Source organism: Vicugna pacos, unplaced genomic scaffold (assembly GCF_048564905.1).
Source record: "Vicugna pacos unplaced genomic scaffold, VicPac4 scaffold_137, whole genome shotgun sequence".
Classification (NCBI taxonomy): Eukaryota; Metazoa; Chordata; class Mammalia; order Artiodactyla; family Camelidae; genus Vicugna; species Vicugna pacos.
The window spans coordinates 18,216-43,996 of NW_027328817.1; the positions used below are offsets into that span (position 1 = coordinate 18,216).

The window sequence follows — 25,781 nt, forward strand, 5'->3', positions numbered from 1 at the left end:
AATATGATAACACCAATATCTCAGCAGAATATCTATGTCTCCACTTCCTGTCTTCTAATAGGAGAATATTTTTATGGACAAAAAGCAGAAATCCAATTTAAAAAACCATGCACGAAGCCAGGTGAAATTCTGCTTAAGAGACTGCTCTCACGCTGAGTAAATGAAAACTCAGAAAAAGTGGCCTTTCTCCCTCAGTAAATGGGAGGTAGCCTGATGTGTGTGTGTGTGTGTGTGTGTGCACGTGTGTGTGTGTGTAAATCTAATACAATGAATTCTGGGATGTGTACAGTTTTTTTAAGTCACTGTCATTTCATGGGAATGAGCCAACATTTAAATAATTTGAATCTAGTGTTCTGAGAGAGTCTCGGGCTCTTGGTGGAGGAGGTGAAAGGGGAGAGTGAAGGAGGAAAGAGGTACATGAAGCAAAGAAGTAAGAATACTGCCAGGGAAAGGCAAGACGTTAGTTTTGTTCTTCCTTGCACCACATACAAATTAGGGACTCGCTTTCTGCTGATGACTTATCGAGCACTGAGTTGCAGGAGAAGAGGGGACAGCTCATTGCTCACTGAGCTTGTGACTGTACGTGGCATCTTATAGACACAAATCATTTACCCTGATCAAACACTCTAGCAGCAGGCTGTAATTCTTCTGTTTTGAGAGACAACAAAGCAGGAGTTCAAACAGGATGCATAACTTGACAAAAGTCAGAGGTCCAGTAAACTAAAGAGGATTAATTCAAACTCAGATCTGAATGCAGAGTCTGAACTTCCCACTCCCAGGACTGGAAAATCCTTAACACAGGCTCCCCTGCATTGTTCCTGGCACCAAGCATTTGCCATGGCAATGGTCACCATTTCTCACAGACACAGCGCTCTGTGCAGCAAATGACCTTGATCAGACCTTGATCATCTACCTGCCACGCCCACCAGGCTTCACCATACAGGCAGGAAAGCTGGCTTTCAAGTGCATACAAAGCCACTCCTTGTCTAACCTGGGCTCTTCTGTGGTTTCTCCAGCCTAAAGGCAGCCATGAAACTGCTCACAGTTTGTACATGAGCCACACTACCTCTCTCCATCTGTCTCCCCACCTATACTACTTAGCTATGAACATTTTGAGAATCTTCGACACAAATTTTTAAAAACAAAAAAGAAAGGATTCTGGAACAACTACTTAATACTTACAATTTTAAATGACAAATTACAAAGTGAGTATTTACAAACCGAATCTTCCTTTCTAAATTTCAGTTTTAAGCGTTTAAAAATATAATAGCAAAAAATTTTCACTTACAAAATTGACAAAAACATAAACAATAATCTGGAATAAGTTAAAAAATAATGCCCATGTTCTAAATGGAGAAACTTCAGGGCTGTACTGAGGGGTAAAGTAAGAGGTGAGAATGTAGAGACATCAACAAATTGCATGGAGGAAAGCAGTTTTGTAAAGATGTAAGTTCTCATCAGAATAATTCAAAACTTACTGAAAACTCCCATGACAACTCCAAGCTGATTTTTTTTAACTTGAACAAAATATTTTGGAATTCTTCAGGAATAATAAAATCATAATACTAGACAAGAAAATTTGGGATGGAAGAAAAGAATGAAAAAAAATTCAGACTGCCAATTATTAAATAAATTTTTACAATATGTAAGTTATGGTGCTGGAGTAAGAAAGGCAGATTGACAGAAGGGAACCATGAGCTCAAAAAGAGACTCTAGTGTACATAAGTATTTTGTAAAGGTGGGATTTCAAATCAAAGAGAAAAGTATGACTTCAGTAATTGTCCTGAGACAATCAGACAATCACCTAGAAAGAATAAATACTATTCCTCTCATAAGGACCACAAGATAATTTACAGACAGTGATGTAAATATAAAAAAGTACTAATAACAGCAAATACAACACTTTGCTCTTATTAACTCAACTTACCCTTACATTAACAAGTACTATTATCATCTCCATCTTAGAGATTAAAAAAAACCTACAGAGGAGATTTATTCCAGTATAAGAAATTATTTTTAAGAATAATTTCAAAGATAAAACACATAAGGAATACATTTATTATCATAAGAATATTTTGAGACACTACCAAAATTAAAATCCTCCTAAACAAAATGAAAGGAAAGAAATGACAAGAAAAAGCTCTGTGATACATGTTGTTGAAGACAAGAAGTTAATGTTCATAACATACAAAGAGCTGTCACAAAGCAACAAGAAGTTCCCCACTTAAATGTGTGCAAAGGATAAAAGGAATCATTCATTTTAAAAAAGTCAAATGGCTAATGAGTGAAAAATGCTCAATACCTCACTGGTCATCAAATGCAAACTAAAACAATGAAAAAGCACTTTTGCTCATCATATTGGCAAATATTTTTAAAAGATATTCTATCTAGTGTCCATCTGTGGGAGAAGAAACCATGAGCGACATTTTCAGAGGACGACATGTCAATGGATATGTAAACTCTGAAAAACGTACGTACACACTGACTCAACACCACTTCTACGAATCGTTTCCTCTAGGAAAAAACAAATTTAGTCCAAAAAGATGTACCCATCAGGGCATTTACACAGCACTGTTTACAATGGTGGGAAGAAAAACTGAAGTGAAATCATATCCAGCAATAGAGAATTGGTTACATAAGTAATTGTGCATCTTTTCATTCCCCTATGGAAGGAATTTCTAGAGTTACTTGAATGGAGTCTGTGATGAATGTAAATGTCACATCCAGGGACTAAATTTCCAGAAGCCTTAACTAAAGGAATACTCATAAAAGATCACAGGAATGTCTGTACAAGAAAGATGCCAGTCAAATATCCTTTCTGACAGTGGAAAATGGAGAAACCTTAACTGTCCACCATCAAGACAATGATGCGTTAAATCACGACGAGCTGCGAGCAATGAGGGAGCCGGCGTTTCGCCGTGGTCCAGGGCCTTGTCCACAGCATTCTCTCACCAAAGGTGTGCGTGGGAAAGAGACCACACCCGCAAATCAGGAGACCCCTCCACTCTATCTGAAAGGACCGTGTGTGTCTGGAGTGGGAGGACGTCTATGATATACACCTGAGTGATTAAAGCGAGCTGCAGAAAAACATATAGTATGGTCTCATTTTTAAATAAAGCATATATACACACACGTATACATGGAATTCTCATATGTGTGTATATATGTATGTCATAGGCATAAAGGTCATGAAACATATATATCAAATTTTCAACAGTTTTTACTCTTCGGAAATAAGGGGAAGGGAGGTAGGGCCTTCCTGTACCACCACAGTTCTCTTTTCAGTATTTCAGTTAAGTATACTTGGAATTTAAAAGTTTATTTAAGTCCGAAGTAAAATGGACAATGCCTCCACAAGACAGAATGCTATACTGGTCATCAAAAATCATGCCAGAGGAGATAGAATATTGTAGAAAAACATATAAAAAGCCGAATGGAAAATGGAGGTGTCCACACAGTAAACAGTCACAGAGTGCTCTCTGGTTTTTTATGACAGAGGTGATCCACACTGATGAAAATATACGTTAACGTGTTAATTATTATCTTTGAATAGCGGGACAAGGATAGCCTTTTTTGCCCCCTTTTTCAGAGTTATTATTTTAAATGCACATTCTTTTTCATCTGAAAAAAAGCATTTTTAGGTGTGTAGTACTATGCATTGGAGAATAATACAAGAATACTTAGAGAAACAAGTAACTAGGAGACAAAGCAGCAGCATCACACAATGTAGGACGGGCGATCCTGATTAACACCACGCAGTTACATAAGGACCCACAAAGTGAGAGCACCTGCTGTAACAGGGCGTGGCCCCCTTCTATTTGTCAGCAGTGTCTTCAGGGCTGAGGCAGTTCTGAGCACGGCCAGTGTCAGTGCTGGTGTCTTGATTGATGCTACTGGGGGTGAGGGCACCTGCAAGCCGAGAGGAAGAACAGAAATCATCCTCTGCCTTTTCTGTCTTGTTTCTTTGTTACTTTAAAAGAGAGCCATATATAAGATAAACCGTGTATCTCCCCAAATGAAATTTCAGTAATGAAACCGTTTTTAAAGACTTCACAGCTTATATTCTGCCTATAACTGTCTTTTCAACAAAGATCATATTTATTAAATGTTAATTAACTCAGTTAATTAACTCCCTGTTGAAACATTCTAGTAAAGAACATGAAATGCAGTATGTAAAAGAACCACACCTGCAGTGACTAGCTCAGCTGTCTTGACGGCAGTGCAGTCAGCCCCCACCATCCCGTGGCCCTGAGCTCCTGATGCTGGTAAGAGATTACGCTGCCGCCTCAGATGGAGAGAAACGGTGAAAGCATTTCTTGAACCCTACAGCACTGACAAAACATAACTGACAAATCCCAGGCCCCTTTGAGGCTCTCATTTTCTGTTTCTGGCCAACCCCCATCAATGAGCAGAACCACCCAATCCCCGAGCCATGGGACTCACGTGGGAAGCAGTTTTGGAGAAATTTCCAGGTATAGAATGTAACCAACTATACATAGAACTCTGAAAAAAGAAAAGATGCCATACTCTGATTTTGGAAGACACTCAAAATATTCTCCTAAGCCTTAGTAGCTGGAAAGGCTGGGCTTCTCCTAAGTCACTTATTTATTTCACAGCCAGTAAGCATCTCCTTCAAATCCTGCTTCCCTGTGTCTGCTGGGAGCTTGAAGCACACTGCTGCTGTCGATCTTATAAGTCACATGGCAGAGGCATGTGTCTCACGCCTGCAACCCTCACACAGGCTCGCCTCCTAGCCTCACTGTCTGAACTGGGCCCCATTTTCTCACCTGTTTATTTGGTATCTGTTCTTCTGTAAGCTACCTGAAATGCGTTTTGGAACATGTCAGAAGAAGCAGTGGGTTGAGAAATGGACAGATTGAGAGGTGAGAGATGGGCAGACAGAGAGAGAGACTCCAAGAAAAGGGGAACAAATAAAATTTCCTATGCAAAACCCTCTTCTAATCAGGGAAGGAAACCACCACGGAAAAGTGTGAAGAGGCAGATAGCTTAGGACTGTTTCCTGGATTCCATGAAAAGTAACACCAAGAGATGAGAGGGTAGAACTTTAAATAGTAAAAGAAAAAAAGCACGCATGCTTGAAAAATATATCTACAATATGTACTTTCTAAAGAATAGACTGAAATCAGCAGGACCCAATAACACTATACTTGGGTATTTACAGAAGTGAGAATCCCATCTCCAAACCACAAGGCATCCCTTCAGAGCACTGACAGTCTACATGGGGCGGTCATAAAGCCATCACCGCAAAAGCTATGCTACCCTGCACTTACGAGGAATGAGCAGCTGTGCTCAGGCTGCCCACGCGCGTCATTTACACCCCACAGCACCTCTACGGGGGGGACGCCTAGCGAGCCCCGTCTCTGCAGGACAGAAAACCAGTTCTGGAGAGGCTAAGCCGACTTACCATTCTCCATCTCACAGGACTGGTCTCTCCAGAGCAGGACACGAACTCGGACCCACGATTGTAACCATGGTACTACAGTGCTTTGTGTGCTGTTTGTGTGTATAATACATTTGTTTCTATCATGAAAGGTTATTTAATAAATGATCGGTTGTCTTGTCTATCTCATTAGCTCACAATCAATCTTTATACTGTTGAATTGTACTCTTTTCCCCTGAAGAAAGGAACGGAAACAGCGGGGGTCAGAAAGAGGTGGGGCTCCATTCTTTATCTGGGATCTCATCTCATTGAAGTCCCCAAACAGGGAAAAGGAGCAAATGTTCTCTTTATCTTTTAAAGAGAGGGCTCCAGTGATGGTGACTTATTCAATTACAAAATCAAGGCTGGGGATAGGGCACATGCAGCAACTAGAGCAGTATCAGCTGTAGGAAGGTCAAAAGTGCTCATGGGAGGGCTCAGGGGGCAGCCTCATTTAATTTCAATCAATAAAACAATAACAAACTCTAAAAATACTGGCCTACAATGGATTAGCTCTTTCTTGACATCTAGCAAGTTTCCACAGCCCACATGTAACATTATCGGGAACCAGTGAAAGGAAGAGTCCACAGACAAGGAAAATCAATGCCACAGACAGGCTGAAACCCAGGCTGGAGTTTAGGAAGAGAAAGGGCATAGTTAAGAACTGGGGAAAGGCTGGGGAAAAAAATCATCACAAGGACTCTCAAGCATCATCCAACAATCATATAATCATTCATTCAAGAGAGAGTTACTGAGGTCGTATTCTGTGCAAGATTGTACAGCGGGTGAAGCAAGAGCGCAGCGTCCATGGTGGCAGCAAGTTGCGGGGCTCATATACACTTCTGATCCCAGTACCTTGCACACTTGTCCTCAATATAAAGGCAAAGATAATTAAAGTAAAATAATACTCTGTAAACTCAAAGCATTGTTGAAAAAAAAAGTTAAAGAAGACCTAAATACCAGGACAGACACTCCACACACATTCCCCTATCAAAAGAAAGTGCTCTTGGAATGGCAGTGCTCCCCAGAGCGATCCGTATATTCAACGTGGTCTCGATCACAATCCCAGCGGGCTCCTCTGCAGAAACTGACTATCTGCTGCTACAATTCATATGGGAATTCGAGGATCTCAGTAACCTATACGTACTTGAAAAAGAAAAATTTGAGAGGACTTATAATTCTCAATTTCAAACCTTACAACTGTACCTCCAGGTGAGATTAGAGGCCATTGTGAAGTTATTACTGTGTTAATCCTTATTTACTAAATTCTCTACAATGAATATTACTGTTACAATAAGAAAAATAAAAAGTAAGTTATCCTTTAAAACATGCACACCAATTCATTCATTGGGAAAAATTATTCTATCAATTAAGAGATAAATATCTATTGAAAAAGGACAACTTAAAAACAAGAGTGCATTTGCATTTTTCATAAATTGAAAACTGAAAAGTACAAAGACGTCAAGTTTCTAGGGAGACCAATGCAACATATTAATAGTTATTTTCAGAAATTCTAATTTAACAATGAAAACTCTGGAAAGGGAAAATCGTGACTGAGAGCCAACTGCAAACACATGGAGAGCAAAGGCCTAGAAATCACAGTTCCTTTAACTCTGCTCCTAACACAATAGGAGAGGAAATTCCTCACTGAGGGGACAGTGGAATCCCATGCATAAGACAGGATACACAGTACAAACTGCACTAGAATTGGGGGTGATTTTTTTAGAAGAATTCTAAAGTTACAAAATTGCTGAAAAACTATTAAAACACTGACAGAAAGATTAAAACACACAGTCATATATATTATATAGAAACATATGTAGTCTGCTCCCATGTTGCATTTAAATACAAATATATTTGTTCATTTATGGGCACTTATGACTTTATCCCTGGTAGAATATTTCAACTAAAACAAATAATATAACACTCCTTTGTCAAATCTACTTGATAAGTTACTCTGCTATGTAAACATAATGTGTCTAAGATAGATCTAAAATTAGTGAAAAAGAGCTTTGTATGGCTTCTTGAACTATTCTCAAAATTCAAAGCTTAATTTTAAAACAGATCTGAACAGTAATTCTATATTACCTTTTCCGTCGTGAAATGAACAACACAGTCTGTTGTCAAAATTCTGTCCTTACAATGATTCACGAGCACCGTATCCTCACAAAACTGCTGGACAGCAAGGCACTATCCAGACACTGTGACCCAACAAATGAAACACAATGAAGACAGTGACCCTATTTTGGAGGGCTTATAGTCTGTGTCAACACCAGGGTTTTATTTGATTGGTTTGATTGGTTGGCAAAATAAAATCAATCAAGTACTTTCTTCTTTGAGCATTCTATAAGTCATGACTCTGCTGTTAGTGTCATGAGCAGGAAAGACTTAAGCATGACTTGATTAGATCAACTAGCAACAATCATCACTGGAGAGTGAGTAATAAAGAAGTTAACTGATAGCAATGCTTCTCCCTACATGAGACCTAAAATAAATCGACACTGATATCCGAAAAGAAAATGAGAATTTGAGGTCCCCAATAAGAAAAAAATCTAACAAGAAATCAAAAAAGTAAAGATTGTTTCATTAACGTTTCCTGGAAAGATTGGAGCATGGTGGTGTTGAGCTCAGATGCTAGGGAAAAACATGAGGGTCTGAATTCCCACAGCACTGGGTAGCTTTGACACTAATATGTCAGTCAAATTCTCTGCATCTCAGTCTCCGACGCATAGACTGGGGACAACAACCGCACCCATCTCCTAGAACGGTCCTAAGAATTAAGTTATTTTATATATACAAGTTTTAATAAAATACATCAGATATTAAATATTACCCCAAAAGCACAAGGAAAAATGAAAACAGAGATAAATTGGAGTTCATTAAACTTTAAAACTTTGCTTCAAAAAACACCATCCAGAAAGTGAAAAAACAACACTCAGGAGAAAATTTTTTCAAATCATTTATCTGATAAGGAATTTGTGTATCAAAAAAAAAAATTCCACAGCTCAACAATAAAAAGGCAACTCAATTAAAAAATGAAAAAATAATCTGAAAAGATATTTTTCAAGGAAAATGTACAAATGGCCAATAAGCACAATGAAACGGTGTTCAATAACATTAGCTCTAAAGGAAATCAAGTCAAAACAACTAGGAGAAACCGCTTCACATTCACTACAATAGGTTAAAATCAAAAAAAGATTAACAAGCACTAATGAGGACACAGAGGAAGCGGAGCCCGCAGCCATTGCTGGTGAGGATGTAACACAGCGTGACCACTTTGGAAAACATCCTGGCACGTCCTCAGAGAGTTGAACATTTGGCTTCTGAATGATCCAGCAATTCTGCTTCCTGGGCACACAAGTAAGAGAACTGAAAACAAATGTTAACATAAAAACTCCTACAGGAATATTCACCATTACTTTTCGCCATTAATTTTCAGAGCCAAAAAACAGAAACAACCCAAATGTCTATCACGTGATGAATGGGTAAACAAAGGGGCCCAGCCATACAGTGAAATATTATTCAGCAATAGCAAAGCATAGAGTACTGACCCAGGCCACAACGTGGACAAACATTGAAAACGTTACTCAGTGTGAAAGAAGTCAGTCAAAATAGACGGTTCCACTTACATGAAGTGACTCGATTTGCATGAAATGTTCAGCACAGGCAAATCCACAGAGACAGAAGAGTGGCTCCCTGGGGCTTGGGGAGGATGGGGAAGTTGATAATGTCTGCTTATGCGTACTGGGTTTCCTGTTGGGGGGAAGAAAATATTCTAAGATTGACTGGGATGCACATTTCTGGGCATAGAGTAAAATCCGCTGTACATTTTAATGGGTGATTTGTATTAAAACTGTTAAGAACAAAAGCACCTCGGATTAGTACCTTCCATAGTAAATGCAAATTGCTAACATTTATTACAGGAAGAAGAAACTGCCCTCAGCATGAAAGCAGGAGATCAGCAAATATTAGTTAACCGAAATTGGACAAGAGCATTTCACTTGAAACTGTTGCTGAGTGTACAAGAAATATTCAGACATGACAAGGAAAATCAGTTTGACATCACGAAGAAGCATTCTGCTTCAAATGCAAATCAAGGATTCGGCAAGCCCAGCCGCTACAAATGACCAGAGAAGAAACCTGGTTCTTAAAACAAGCACCAGAGCCAACAAGGAAATGGTGGTGAGGAAAGCAGGCGGCCTAAAATCTGGAACAGTGTGCTACAAATAATTTCTCCACTGAAAATTCAAAAATAAAATGAAAGTGATGTAATGCTGTGTTGAACTCACGTGAATGGGCTTCCTGCAGTGCTTGACAGTTCTGTAACCCCGAATGACTCAGGAGAATCAGCATGGCTCCTGGGAGTCCCCAAGTAACTGCCCATCAGCACGCTGACCACCATCACATCTGCCAGGGTTGAATTGCAGAGAAGAGAGCAACCTCTGAAAGGCACAGGGAATGTTGACAAGGGAATAAAAGGCTGCGGTCAATCCTGGGACAGAGGCCCTGTGAGCAGAGGCCAGAAGGCTGCAGGTGAACTGGAGTGGCCCTGGGGCAGGAAGGGACCACAGGGGAGCATATCTCAATTATCTCCTCTCTCTCCCTCGGGTAGGAGGGATAAAGCCTGCATCCTTCTCACCTGGAACTGTGGGTTCTGGCTGGCGGAAGTCTTACCGACACGGAATAAATTTCTCAAGACTGCGGAAAAAGGAAAGAAAGCGAGAGGGATTAGGGAGCCAAATCCACGAGTCTCTCAAACGCTCCCATATTTATTGTGTATAATCAAAGTAAAAAGTCAATAACAGTTGTGAGATAGTAGGCAGGAACTTGGGGAAAGAAGGGATGAGACAGAGATTGTAGACTCCACCATGAGTACTAAGGCTTAGTTTACCTTTAGGGAAGTCATGGGCTGAGGGGAACAAGATACATTTTTTAGACATGTTCATTACAAAGCAGACCACCAGACCAGCCTGCTCCCTGTTTTGGGGATAATAGACTATCTAACACCACGCAGGCCTGGCGTTTATAGCTGAGGGCCTGGGTCATTGCTGTGCAATAAGCAGTGTGCTATCTATAACCTCAAATATGCAAGCAAGGCATTGTCTCTGCTTTTTATGGCAAGGAGACAGGAGTGAGGATGCACAGGTGTTTGCTTTAAAGCAGTTAATAAGCACATTTTTTCTTCTTAAAGTTGACAGGCGGCTGGGATGTGTTACAAAGTGTTAACTCAATCATGGGCTCCCACATGGAACCATTATGGAGGACATCCTAGGATGAAAAATCCTGGCTCTGGATCTTTTCCTGCCAGCTTCGGCCACTCCAGCAGGGTCTAGACACATCCCTGAATAACGATCCCACAGAACCACCTAAACTCTTAACTCCTGGTGCTTGAAACTTAATTTTAGCTCTACACAACTTAATGTAGAAAAGTTTCAGAAATAAAAGATATTATATTCTTTTTATATCTCATCATAAGACTGATTTTTCTGATTGCTCTAAGCTGCTTCTACATGGTAAAGCACCTAATTCTGCAGGTGAATTCAGTACTTTCCTTTGGGCATAACTAGACAGTCTGGGCTGTCTGACTTCTATTAGTCAAATACCAATACACTTAATTGATTTCTTTGTTCATCAATTTCAGCCTGGAGGTGAGGGTCTATCACTATTTTCCTCAGCCCACCCTCTACTCTTTTCTCATCAGCATCTCAGGCCTCCTGAAAACAAAACAAAGCATTTGTTTCCCTTCATCTACACTTTCCACAAAGGCAACAGGAATCATCATGTCTAGAGAATGAATTCAACACAAATGTTAAAACAAAAATCTATAAACCTGAAGCAACTCCATCTCCGACTCATGATACACAATGACATGAGAGTAAGTGTGTCAGGTACAAAGCATGCGTGAGCCTGACCACCTCATTTCTATTCTTCAAAGGAAGGAAGGTTTTCGTATTTTTTATTATCATTCTTTGTCATTGTTTCTGATTAAGCCAAAAAATTTTTTATGAAATAATTAAGCACTGCAATAACAGATTTTCGCTGTATCAATTACAGAAGGAATTCAGAGGGGATAGGAAAACCCACCTCTGTAAAAAATGCAAAATTCCTTCCCCTGTTAAGAACACGAATACAAAATGCAACAGAGAATTCAAATTCTTGTGGAGAGGACAAAAGCCACAGAATCAAAGCAAAGTCATTATTATGACTCAATCCAAAATTCACTGGACAAACATGCTCAATGCATTCAAATAATTTTTAAGGCACACTGCAAACCATTCACTTAATTATCTACAGGCTAGAGGAAGAATTTCCCTCTATAACAGACAACATAAATCAATAGGTTGCCCCACCAAACAAGGAACAAACATCAGGTTTTTTGCAGTTCTGATAAATCAGCAAGTTTTAAAGATCAAAATCCAGAAATTTTAAACATTCATTCACACCAGAATGAATCAAGCACTTAAAAAAAATAAATAACCCAAAGAAACTAAACACATTGATCACGTACCTGGATCAATGAGAAATTCTTGTACAGCTGGAAAAAAAGAACAGTCTATAGACTTATACTTGAAAAATAAAACTACTTTTAAAGATAACTGCTAAAACACATTTCATCATTCATGTTGCCTTGAAAAATCTGAGGCACTTGTCTCTGATCAGAAAAGCAATTCTGAGTATTAGTATGTTACAATTCAGTGCCAGTTTGCTTTAGAAGAAAAAAGAAAAGCTACTGTTTCTCATCTTGCACAAAGTTTAAAGAACTTCCCTGCCTCTATCTCCTCCCATTTTCTAAGCTCATGCTCCCCAACCCTTCTGAAACAATTATGAGAACCTCTTATTCCCACCAATATGCCAAATCACAAAAGAGTATCAATTTATTTGTGTAAATATATACCTACACCTTGAACTGGAGGAGAAAGATTTCAGAAGGCTATATGGAACTTATTGCTACATTCCTGAAATCACACACATACACGTTCACAGAGACACAGACATATACAAACTGAATTACTGGGCACTTCACAAGCTAAGGACTTACAACTTCTAGAAGATAACTTTGTAGTTAGTTTAAAATACAAAACGGTCAGCTTTTGAAAGCCTTGAACATTGCAAAATCATCCAAATATCAATGAGATCCAATTAGCCTTCTCTGTAGAATGTAATTCCCCATGATGGCAAAGCAGACCCTAAGAAGTAGTGGATCCAAGACTCGTGTTTTTCACTAGCTATGATCGTTTTAAAACACGTAAACAGATTTAGAAAGGTATGTCCCTATGACATTTATTCTTATTGAGATGGCATATGTATTCAATTGTCTATGCAGAAAATAGGACCCATGATGGTGTTTAAGAAATATTTTGTGTATTGAAATATTTATTTTTAAGTGCAGACAAGGAGGGTGGGTATTACTCCATTGTAGAGCACCTGTTGTGCACGCACATGTTCCTGGCTTCAATCCCCAGTACCTTCATGAAAATAAATAAATACAAGTGCTTACTTAAAAATAAGAATAAATTTATATAAAAAAATAAATGCAGAGTAAAAACCACTGCAATCTAGGAGCCACAATTATAATAAAAAACAAGTGTTTCTATCAAATATTGACTATACGCCAATCACAGACACAACCACAAATCACACCTGACAACCATCACGTGTGATTCTCAGCAATCCTACTAAGTAGACACGGATGAGAAACCCGGCTCTGCGGATGAGGAGACGGAGCTCGGAGGAGCCGGGGACACTGACCGTCCTGCTCCCCGTGACACCGCGTCAGCCCAGGGCAAGCGCTGACAGAGCTGCACTGAGGGGACACCCAGCTGCATGGAACCATGGGGGATTGGGGAGTCCTAGAAAATACTCAAAAGTGTTCAATGAAAAACCAGCTCAAATATGTTACTCTGTGCCCCATCCTCTAAACAGAGAACATGTCTGGGACCTATTTGATGCCTCCGTGTCCTTTCTGCCATCATCAGTTACGTGCCCTCTCAGCGCGACCAGTCATGAACTGGACCCCATACGAAGTGCACTCAGATGGAAGAGCTTTAAAAGCTGTTTTATGAAGTTTGTAAGACTCTGTCTATTCCTCACACAGGCGGTCATCCAGCACTACTCACCGGTGCGGATGTACCACCTGAAATCACACCTTTCTGCTTTTTAAAATCCCTTCATGTAATACAGACTTTTAAACAGCAAAGAAGCAGCTCAACCACAGACAGTGGACATCTTTTCACCAAACGGACTCAAACAGCCCATCGGACTACCTGGAAGCCCTTTTCTTCTATTAAACCCACTTCCAGGTACTTCATCTGATTGGTGGACTCGGCCTCTGAATGGCCTACTCAGAGAGATCCCATCCTCACATCCGGGGGTGGGAGAGGACCCTGCTGCTGGGAGAAATCAGTGAGGAAGGTGGACATCCTCCAGCCATTTCTGCACGGGTAGAAATGCCACATGCTCAGAAATTATACCGTCAGCACCCCTCGGCTCCCATGGACTGGTTTCACATTAAGCAAACTTATGACACACTGATGCAAGAAAACCAGAAATTCAATTTATTAATGTAACAGGAGATGTGAAACTACAAACCAGATTGAAATATCAGAGTTCAACCATGAGTACAGATTCTCCTCCACGGCCCAATCTCGGGCAGGCAGTCACATGGCAAGCGTGGACAGAAGCAGAGCAGGAAGGGTTTCTAGATTAATTCAATGGACTAAATTTCTGTTATAAGAACAGATCTACTGCCTGGAAAACAATTAATGCCAATCACGGGGCACACTCCATGGACAGTGGCTGAAACACGACTGTGAGTACCTGTATAACTCCACTTTCCCTGTCCTTTCTGGTCTAACTGATGCAGAGGTACAGAGATCCAGGGATGCAGATACCTGTAAACACCCAAAGCCCATCCCTGGGAGCCTGGAAACCAGATAGCCAGGATTTAAATCCCAGCTCTGCCACTTACTAGCTCTGTTACCTTGGCCAAATTACTTACCCTCTGTGTGCCTCAATTTCCACACTGTAAACCTGGGATAACAATCAAATCTTTCTTACTCACTTGTTGTGAAAATTGGAGGATTCATTTCTGTAAAACTCTCAGAAAAGAATGTAGCACATTTTTGGTGCCCAACAAATTTCAATTTAATAAGAAAGTGATTTACAAGTCTCCCATCTAATCATCTTCTGTGTTTCATGACTATTCTGAGTCCCAAAGGAAATCCTTATTTCCCCTCTTATAAACTCTTGAGGAGCACCCTTCTGTTTCAAGCCACCACCTGTTTAATCTGAGGGGGATTCCCTCCTCCCCACTCCTCTGGTCCATGGGAGACTGCTTCTCCCTTCACACCCCTGACCACTGGCCCACGGCTAGCCCTCCTCACACTAACAGATTGAGGTATGAGTCCGGGGAGACAAGCAGGGCATATGAAAACTTTCCTTCCCCTCCAGTGTTGGCCACCCTTAGGAAGAAGCCGGGATGCTCAGTTCCATGGCAAGACAGTCCTGTGCATTATGGGTCAGAATCTCTCAAGGGAATGCTCGCTGTGGACCAGAGTTACCTGGGACTGCGTAAGTCTCTAATTCTGGGACATAGTGTCATGACACTCACTCTCCCACAGCCCTGAATTTCATGGAGAACGTGGCTTCATCAGTAATAAAGGAGACATTTATCGCCTGCCTGTTCTTCTTTGTCATCTCTCAGTTGGCTGCTGGACACAACATGTGTATAAGTATTGGGTCCCCTTAAGCCCCAACATATATGAAGTAACAAAAATTCTGTGGCTTAACATTGGTTCAGGGCGACTGTGTAACTGTCCTGACTCTGCTGATGCTAAATTATGTATATAGGAACTATGGAACCTCCTCAAATATCTTTCATCATAAAACCAGCTTTTCTTATTTTCCTGTTTCTCAGTAATTGCCAAAGACTATCAAATGATGGCTTCACACCAAACAGCAGTTAAGATTATGAGCCCTCTTGTCATACACACTGTGCTAAACACTTTACATAATTTCTAATTCTCACAATTCTACAAAGCAGAAATGAGTGTCCCCATCTCACAGACGAGGGAAAAACTCAGAAAGAACTGACTCAGGATCACGTAGCTCAGTGGCAGCGCATGCACGCAAACCCAAGTCAAAACACCACACCCCTTTGTATATGTACCAAATCTCCTACCACCCATTGACACACAGCGGTGGGGATAATACTTAGGGAACTCAGTACACTTTTCAGCTTTAAGGTGTTCCAGAGGCCGCTTCTAGCTCTTTTATAAAATCCCGGCTCACTGGTTTCTAACACTGCAAGAAAAGTCCGATGTTGCAACTGTTTGCACAGGAAGTCTGAAATGTTCACAGCGAGATGATAGAATAAAACTAAGACATAAGCAGAATAATAGTTCCAGGTAGTCAGACGTAATGGACATTGTGCTACCCTGAAGCACTAAGCAAAGGAATCAAAAAAAAAAAAAACGTTGTTTAAGACTTCCTTTACAAACAGGAAAGTTAAGACTGTAAGAAGGTGTAACAGCGCCACCTATGGCTTAAAAGGCCTTCCTGGTTGCCTGGAAAGGTGCAACACAAAAATTGCCTGTGGATCAGAAACAAGAATCAGATAACTAAAAGCTTATGTAGCACATACTGCTCTCCTAGTCCTCATGTCTTGCACTGTAGCAAAAACCAACAGACCTGTACTAGGCCTATATTCATAAAAGTCATGTCTGTATTTTTCCAACAGGAGGTAATCTAAGTATCTTGCAAAATACTTCTCAAAGAGCCAGGAAATCATAGAAGTGTATTGAAATACAAAAACATTTATTTACATATTAAAACAGCATGAGCTTTTTTCTATTAAAAAAGCTGACATGTCAAATCAATGTTTTGATATTTTAAAACCTATTAAGAGTGCAGAAAAATAAATCAAAATTTTCTTTAATCACAAAAGAGAGAAGCTTATTCCCTGAAAATGATCAATGTGGATTTTTCTAAACTTAATGCTTCTGGTCAGAGTCCTACGAATTTAAATGTCTGAGTGTATAGTTACACGGCAGCATGAACACTGAGTTGTAACAATACACATTCTGTGTAAATAATCTTCAAGGTCGTCTGCTTAAGTCAATTTAACTAGTCCCTGTCTCAATAGAATGATACAGATTTCATTAAAACTTCATACTGCACGCACACACACACACACAACCCTGAATCCTTGTTACTTTAAGCCATATTCATATATATCCATATTGAATATGCATCAGAAACAAGCCACCCTCTTTAGTATTCACAGTTGATCCTTCTAAACTATCTGTCATTGTGACAGCACATTTTTACTAAGCAGCTCTTGGATGCTTTGTATATAAGGCGTCTACCTCTCACAGTCAGACATGGTAAACGGCATCACTCAAATTTCACAAACGAGGAAATATACTTAAGCCATGGAAACAACGTACATATTTATCATCAGGAAAGAAAAGAGTAAAGATTTTACTTTCAATATGCACTGACAAACTTTTCCTCCATAATAAGACTACATACATAAAACAAATTCAGTCATTGTAAATTATTCTGTCAATAAGCACCACTAGAGAAAAACAAGCAACATCATTAGCAATGATTGGACTTTCAAAGCCCACTCCTATTTTGCACTATAATCATTTTTAATGTTTTGTTTTTAGTGCTTACATAGCACTAATATAAAGAAAACATAAACTATTTAAGTCATTACCTGAGAATGCAACATTTGTGAAAATGTACAATTTTAATTTATGCCACTCTGTCTCACATTCTCACTGGTGTCTCTCCTTTGAAGGCCTCATCAGGCTGAGATCGCCAAAATCGGTCATTTATGGACTCACAGGAGTTCGGGAAACCACTCAACGGGAGGCTGATCAGAGGAGAAATTGAGAATGCATCCTGTGCAGCCTGGGTTCCAGCACTGAGCTAGGCACCGCCAGCTGCGTTTGATTTGGGACAAGCTGCCCACCTCTCAATCCCTCAGCTGCAAAAAGGAGACATTGATACCTACCGTCAAACACCTGCTTTGAAGTAAAACATGAGAAAAACAGTTTAGCCTTTGGTAGGTGTCCACTCACAGCAAGCTTGGTCATTATGATGATGAGGATTACTTTTAATAAGTTAAGCTAGACCAAAAATTAGAAATCACCATAAAGGAGAAACATTTTAACTCAATAAGCATTTCCTTTTGAATGGATTGATAAAAGTTCTAATGATTTTTTTAATAAACCAAATTTTGTCCATTAATTTTAGATTTACCGGTTTATGGACAAGTCTCCAAAAAAAGAATTAGAGGCCTCTAACCTCTGAATACTAAGAAAGTAAAGTTTAAAAAAATTATGGGGGAGAGTATACCTCAGTTGAGAGAGTATGTGCTCAGCACGCATGAGGCCCTCAGTTCAGTCCCCAGTAACTCCATTTAAAAACTTTTATTTAATAAAAAGGAGAATTAAAGGAAAAAGATGGAGGACTACAGAATTTTTTTTAGAGAATCCACTCAGATTTAAGATGGGGAAAAAATATCCATTTCTCACAGGAAATCTTGAGAACTATGTAAACCGGATCTGAGTTGTCTAGTCTTTAACATTATTCATGAATTCATATTACCAAGTCTTAAAACTACCTGATAACCCACAGTGGTGATAGTGATCATAAAACCTGCCAATGCGGATCGAACTCTGGCTAGGACTGCTCTGTTCTGACATCTCTGCCCCTGAGGCCTCACCAGGCTGAGAGCACTAAATTTTGTCATTCATGAGCATCTCGTGTAAGTCTTCCATTTGTGCTTCTCAGTCTCCTCTCACCAGCCCCTCTGAGGGAAGCACTGTTATCATCTTCCCCACACACAGATAAGGTCACTGAGGTACAGAAACTAAACCTGCTCCAGGTCACATCGGCATTAAAGGACGTCTGTATTTCTGCTGTTTTGCGATTGACAAAGGAATCTGAGATATCAATACAAGATAGACTGTTAAATAATCAAGTCTGTCAGCTCTTCACCTCAAAGAGCAGATACTATAAATTCCTGATGTAGGATGAGGCTGCTGCCACAAAATGACTCAGCTAGAAATTAATATCCAAGATGAAGCAGCGGATACACATAAATATTCATGACTGTCAACTCCTCTCACGGGTCTTGGCCCTTCACTGCCTGAATGGGGGTGAAATCCCCACCCGTGTCTGGGAGGGTAGCGCGGCTCTTCCAAGTCTCACCCAGGCTTCACAGGCTGTTTCCCCCTACAGACTGTCCTAAATGATTAAAAAGCTCACAAGATTTTTACACCAGCCAAAACTGAAAGACATTTCTGCATATGGAGCACTTTCTCAGGCTTAAACCATTTTTGCCTACACTCAGCAAGGGGGAAAAAAGAAACATGACTCTGCAAAGTCTCTTAGCCTTACCACTCACAGGAGTTGAATGGTCTCAGCACAAGATGACCCTTCACATTACAGGATGAGAACAAAATAAAGCCGCCCCAACAACAAGCACTCCCAGAGACAGCGCTCAGCAGTCTTCTGCACACTCACGGTTGTGCAGCCCTCACCACCATCTATTTCCAGAACACTTCATCACCCCAATAGAACACCCCTGTCACTAGCAGTCACTCGACAACCCCCCTCCACCCAGCCCCTTGCAACCATCATCTGCTCTCTGCCACTGCATGAGCCAATTCTGGGCATTTCTAAGATCACTGAAATCAACAATATGTGGCCGTTTGTGTCTGGTTCCTTTCAGTTAACGTGCTGTTATCAAGGCTTTCCCATGTTGAAGTGGTATCAGCATGTCTCTTTTTTTTTGAAAATGTTAAACTTTATTAGAAGGTGGTAAATACTATCAAAAATAGTAGAGTGGGGTATAAGGGGTGGGGTTTCAAAGGGAAAAGGCCGGGTTGAGCAGTCAGGGTGGACTACCCAGAGCAGATGGCTTTTTTCATATTCCCCTTTATTTATTTTTTCTTTTTTATTCACTCTTATGTCTGAATAATATTCCACTAAATGGAGATACTACATTTTGTTCTTTCATTCAGCAGCTATATATGGACGAGGTCCAGAAGAATGAGTGTAAGTGGTGGCTAGCAGGGATGGCATTTAAGCAAAGGGCAAGATGTGCTTTCAAAAAAAAAGTGAACAATCAGAGGCACAAGGAAATTCAGCGCGTTTCTGAGAAAGTGCATGGTTGCTTCAGTAGGACTGCCATGCAGGGCTGTGGGGGATAGTGACAGGAGACACAGTGAGGGAGTCACCTGAGAATATTCCCCACTGCAAGCAGCTCAGCCAATTCTCCTCCCTCATCCTGTATTTTAGAGACATTTTTGCTAGCTTTTCTCTTATTTCAAGTAACAGTACTTTAGTTACACATCTGATCATCTGCATCAGACCACATTAGCTCCAAGCCACAGAAAATCATTCACTGACCGGAGCAGCTCCAAGACATAACATTGATGGACCAGGGAGTCCTGCAGCATCCCATCCTGCAGGCACAAACCACACATGTTCCCTGGTGATGTCCGGAAAGTAAAATGCATGGAAATATCTCACTGCTGCTGCACGACATCTGCCCACAAATTGCCCCCAAATCATGCTGGCACAGCACTACTCAACCCTCGCACTACCCAAAAAAAAAAAAAAAAAAGAGAGAGAGAAAAGAAAAGAAAAGAGAAGAAAAGAAAAGAAAAGAAAATATAAGAAAAGAAAAGAATAAAGCTAAGAAAGCAAATTTAGGCTCTTCCATTGAAAACCAGCAACCATCACTGCCAGTATCTGAGCTGGAATGATCCTGACTTCAAAAACCACTGTGCAGTTACTATTCAAATGTGACAGACATATATGTATTTCACTTAGATGATATTACAATAGGATTTTTCTTTTCAAAATTTCCAGTTGCAACAATAGCACAAGAAAGTTTATGTTTCATTTTTTAAAAAAAATCAATTATTTTCCACTTTGTTAATTTTGAATCTATTATTATTTTATAAAGGGAGCTATGCTGCAGATTATAAACCAAATATCTGGCTTCTGCAAACAAGACCTATATGACTTCACTATTTCAGAGCAAGCTTTAATGATGCTTTCAAATTGGGGGCGCTCACTAACAGCTCTTTAAATACTGTCAAAGATGTGCTATTATGTAATGCAAAGGGTCTACCTACACATCAACTCAGAAACCAAAGAAACTACACGAAAGCCTTAGTTTATCATTTTAAAATATTACTATTATTTTGAATATTAAATTTCTTAAAAGATAAGATATTTTTTGAGAAAGACATCAGTTGTATTAAATTTCCTCTCACCAAGAAAGCAATCTTTATCAAGAATTACTACCCCTATGAAAATCCAAAAGACAGGACGTTTCTAGCTAAGTTAACTTACAGAACTCAACACAAGCCTAAATCCTATCTGCTCTCACTTGAACGAGCCCAGCAAAGTCCTGGGCTACTCTGGAACTTAGCTCTTCTGTTCCATATGTTGGCAGAGCTAAGATCATCACACAAGGCAGGGAAGGAGAGAAGAGGTAAGTCCACCTGGCGGCCTCCATCTGTTTACTTCCAGCCACAAGGTGTCGCTAGAGCGACCCCGCTAACAAGCCCTCCACACAAGGAAACCCGGCATCCACTCTGCCCCTGCGGTCCCCAAGCAGTCCCGACGCCCCTCTCCCACTGGTGGCCTCCGAGCCTGTGAATGGTCTTCTAATGACCCTCCCAGTTGGTGACACCCTCCCCCTCTTCCCCGCTACACACACACACACAGCCAAGGCAGCCTTCCCAAAGCACAAATTTGATTACATCTCCCCCACTTCAAACCCATCAGAGGCTCCCTGGTAGAGTTCTAGCCCCACCCCCGACCCTGCTTGTCCATCCTCACCTCAGTACCAGGTCCCCAGTGACCTCAGGGGCCCCGTGACCTGCTGCTACTTCCCACTAGCCTCCAGGCTCATTTTAACTGTTTGTCAAGGAAGTCTTCCTTCCCTCCAACCTCCGCACTTTGGATTAGGTGCCCTGCTGTGTTAATAAAACATTTTAATCTAAGTCAACTTCTGACACTGCTAAGCTCTCAAGAAGCAAGTACATTTTGCTTACTACTGTGGGTCCACCCCCTCTCCCCTAGACACTCATAATTGCGTGTGTTGTGAATAAAAGAATGAAGGCGTGGGACTCAAAAGGACAGGCAGAGCTGCTCTCCTAAGGGTCACTTCCTGCTGACACCCTTCACTGCCTCTTCTGTGTCAGTTCTAGTAAAAACCAAGCTCCTCCAAAGCCCTCCACCCCTAGGCCCTCTCCAGTGTCCTTCAAAGCAGGGTCACCCACCACCCTGGACCACACAGGGCAGTCTCCCCGAGTCCCCACCCCACAAGCCTCCAGGCCTCTACCCGGGCTGCTCCTGCCACCTGAGTCACCCTCTTGATTCCTTCCCCTGGCTGACTCTTACCCTGTCCCCAGAACTGAATGTAGAGCCAATTTCTTCCAGGAAGTCCTCCCTGATGATGTCCTTTAGCTCTTGGCTGGGCTCCATCTACAGCAGCACTGCTTGGCGACCAACTGGTATTTGTCCACCTGCTCCTATGAGACCATGACCTCTTGGAGGCCACGTGGGAAAAAGGAGTGAGGTGACAAGAGGGGTGGGAAGAGCAAACAGGAAAGTCGCAGCTCAAGTCCCAAATTCAAGGATTCTGTCTCAGATAAAAAGAATAAACTGTTTCATACGTGTGTCATTTGGCTATGATTTTTGTGGCTCATGGAAAACAAGAGCTTGGTGTTCAAGCCTGAAATCCAAGTTACATGCAAAGAAATGTATATATTCATATCCAAAGGAAACCAGAGCTGCTCAACAACACTTTGCAGTTAAAATCCAAAGGAACTTTGATAAAGGCAATCTCCCTCTCTCTCTTTATTTTTATTTATTTATTTTTTTTGGTATCATATAGTTTTAGAAGTATTTGTATAACTAAGTGATGGCTACAGCCTATGATTCTGCACTGGAGTGTTTGGGGCTAAGGAAGCCCAGATTACATGCACTGTGTAAATGCAATCACACCAACACAATGACAGGCGCCCTAGTGGCTGAGCTGAAGTTCCAAAGCAGAGAACCTTATGTTGGAAGACAGCTCTCAGTAGAAAGTAAGAAATGCAATGTTCTGTACTCAATTTCATTAGCTTTATGAGCCATTAACAGATAGTATGTCTTGTCTAATGAAACCCCAAAATATATTGTCATCTTCGATTTTCTCCATCTGACTGTTCTATGCTAAATTTGGATATCAAACCCTCACTCCATACGGAAAGCTCAGGCCTTAGCTGCAGCACAGTTACATCCCGTGGAAGAAAGCCGATCAAGGGAGAACAGGAGAGTTTCCCTTCAGAAGCTGCTAAGTGTGGTTTTGCACCTGTATGTCATTTACAACCACGCCATCGTCAAAGGAGTAAGACCTTACATCTGTGGGGCAAAAAGCACTGCGGTGGTTCCGAACCATGAAAGAACACTGAGCTTTGTGCAACAGTCCTGAGGCACTTAAAGCGTACTTTCTCTGAAAGGCTCCGAAACTGACTCACTTCACCATTTCAGGTACAACCGGAATTAGTAGGGAGAACATGCCCTTGAAGTCTGACAAGGCCCTGCTGGAATCCTGCTACAGCATTTACTAGCTGCTAAATGAACCAATTCCTTAAACCTCTGAGGAGGCTTCCCAATCTTCAAAACGGGGCTGCCACCGCCCACTTGGGAGGCATGGATGTGAATGCAACACGCAAGTAGGGCGGCCGACTGGTACGTGACACGGGACCTGGCTAGTTTCCCTCCGCTGCCCTTCTCCCCCTTTAAACTTGCACTGTTCCCCCTGGTAAGGGTGAAGCCCCAGGAACAGACTGCCCGATTCTTCTGTATATCCCCGGATACATACCTTACCCTTAGGAGGTCAGAAAAACAACTGCCTCCTCCCCAGTCACTATCAATATTCTTAAGAGTCTGGGTTTCTTTAACTCTATGTTTCAGGGAGACTATTCAAGAATTGTTCAACCACCGTTCTCCAGGTTGGCTCCTCTCCCAACGCCCATCCCTTCTTACCTCAAATCTTCTGTCTGATTGCCTTTTGTTCGTGGGAAAGAGAGTCCGCTAGGGTGCGGACTCCCTAGGCCTCCCTCCCTTCATCACAGGAGAGTGTGACTACATTCTCCCAACTCCCCACTCCGACTCCAGCTTCTGAGGAGTTTCCCCTTCTGGACCCTGCAGCCTCTGGATCGTCCCAAGACGCGCACACGTGGCCAAAACCCTCTCTTCAGATTTCTTCCTGTGTGGCCCTGCCCACCCCCCAGAACCTTAAGGATAAATGCCATTGCTCTGAAAATCACAAACGCCGCTGACTGACACACCAAAGCTGCATGGTCCGGGCTTTCCTCCAAACCAGGCACAGCCCTGCCCCCCCTCAGACACAGTCTGCACCTCTTGAGATGAGCTGATCCACTTGCACGGCTGTGAACACCAGCTAAGAATGACGAATCCCAATGTGTATCTCTAGTCCGGCTCCTTCACATGAGCCCCAGGCTCATAGACACGAGTGCCTCTTGGAAGTCCTAACTTGGATGACAAATGGCATCTTAAAAATGCCATATGTCAAAAAAAAAGGCCTTATGTCCACCATTTACTCTAGACTTCGATTCCTGGCAGGTACCTCCCAGGCTCCCCATTTTAGTAACAGCCCCAGCACCCACCTAGGTGTTTGAGGTCACATTCAATTTCCACTGTTCCCTCCACCTGGCCCTGCCCTGGAATCAGTCTTGTTATTTCTGTCGCTAAGCCAGTCTCAAGTCTGGTTCTGCAGGGAGCACGATGGAAACCCACAAGCTCACAGCAAGGTGCACTGAGTCACAGTCCTCCGAAGGGAGTTCCCTGGAGGGGGAGGCATCTCCTGCTGCCAGTCACCTCAGAAGGCACTGGATTCTCACAAAGAAGGACCAGAAGAAGGGACTCAAGGATCTCCCGTGATCTGAGGTTTGAAGGGCCCGAGGTCTGGGGGAGCTCCTAGTTAGCTGACACTCCTGTCAGTGAGCAGATGAGGATGGTAGGAACCCAGGCAAGTCTGTTCTCGCTCCGACCCCTTTTCTCTCGGGAGCCACGGGAAAGGCCAGTTTCCAGGGCACAGACCGGCCATCACAGATCCCAGCCTGCATTTGCCAACCCAGACAGCCTAGACTCCTACTTGCGACTCTTACTTCTGTTCTGTTCCCCCCCAGAATGTGATGGACTCTTTCAGAAAGTCTGGACTGTCTCAAGCGAGACCAAGTCAGTGAAGGATGAAGTGTCCACATTTGGACCAGAGCATGAAAGGAGAAACAAGGCCTCATGTCCAGCATGACGGTGGTGGCCAAGCCCTTTCCCTGGGTGAGATGAACCAGGGTCGGGGTGAGAATGCAAGGTCCCTTCACGGCTGACAGGGGTGTTGGAGACTCACTACCGCAAAATAACCACACGGCCGTCAGTGGTGGACATCAGCTGCAACAGACACAGAGTCAGCTATTTACTGCCAAAAAGGGGTAAAAGTAAAGGCCGGTGCAGGGAGGCCTGCATGGCTGCTGAGGCAAACCACAGACCTGGCTCTGAATGCCCACTGGCTGAAGCAGAGAGGAAGCTACGGTTCCCTTTAGCGGTCCCTGTGTCCACCAGATCCAAGTGAACCAGTTACTTAGGACAAGGCAATGTTTTCCTGATACTTAGAAAAACCAGCCTCATAAAGGGAACAAAAGAGTGGCATGGTTTTAGGCCCGCTCCTGCCCCTCTATGAATGCAAAGTAAAGTAAATGGCACTGGGAAGGTGAATGCAAAAAAAAAAACCAAAAAACAAAAAACCGGTGACTGCTTCCTCCAACAGCGTCCCCTGCAGCTGCTCACCCCCGAGCCGGCCACTTCCTCACCAGTGACCGCCGGCCAGGAAGCGCCGTCACGCACGTCACACAGCGACAGCCAGGAACCGTGTGCCGAGCACGTTTGTGTAAAAGCCAGAATCAAGCAAGGTGCTGCAGATTTTGACTTTCCAAGTTTAAATACTCCATGAAAAAAATCCCTCAGCAGCCGCCTAAATCAATTCGCATCTCACTTCTTCAAAACAAATAAACAAAATTAGTAAGAGAGCATTTGTTACCAAATATAAGGACGAACTAATAGGTTCCTCAAAGCAAGGACTTTAACAGATATCAAACTCCAGTGGGTGATGTGCTAACATAGCAAAAATTCCAAAAATTAGAAAATAAGATGACTAGGATAATATACGAATCATGGCAACTGTTAAGTTTTTGCTTTTTATAGCGATGGAGACGGCACAGAGGGCGATCTGGCTATTCCA

The 25,781-nt window shown here is 41.9% G+C and overlaps 1 protein-coding gene across 4 annotated transcripts in view; it reads right to left on the reverse strand.

Moving 5' to 3' along the window:
* Positions 1 to 2,804: 2,804 nt before the first annotated feature.
* LOC140695095 (uncharacterized) overlaps positions 2,805 to 25,781 on the reverse strand; it is a 31,761-nt gene continuing 8,784 nt past the window's right edge. The window contains exons 4-9 of one of the 4 annotated variants that reach the window (XM_072958013.1): positions 9,730 to 9,847; positions 9,070 to 9,193; positions 4,444 to 4,503; positions 4,188 to 4,278; positions 3,789 to 3,909; positions 2,805 to 3,077 (exon numbers count right to left, since the gene is read on the reverse strand). In XM_072958013.1, the coding sequence (XP_072814114.1) occupies positions 3,815 to 3,909; positions 4,188 to 4,278; positions 4,444 to 4,503; positions 9,070 to 9,193; positions 9,730 to 9,847 (488 nt within the window). In that variant the 3' untranslated portion in view covers positions 2,805 to 3,077; positions 3,789 to 3,814. Of the gene's footprint in view, positions 3,078 to 3,788; positions 3,910 to 4,187; positions 4,279 to 4,443; positions 4,504 to 8,516; positions 8,810 to 8,991; positions 9,194 to 9,729; positions 10,004 to 25,781 lie in introns of those variants that run through there. The other 3 variants (XR_012070782.1, XR_012070781.1, XR_012070783.1) reach the window with 3 other exon arrangements.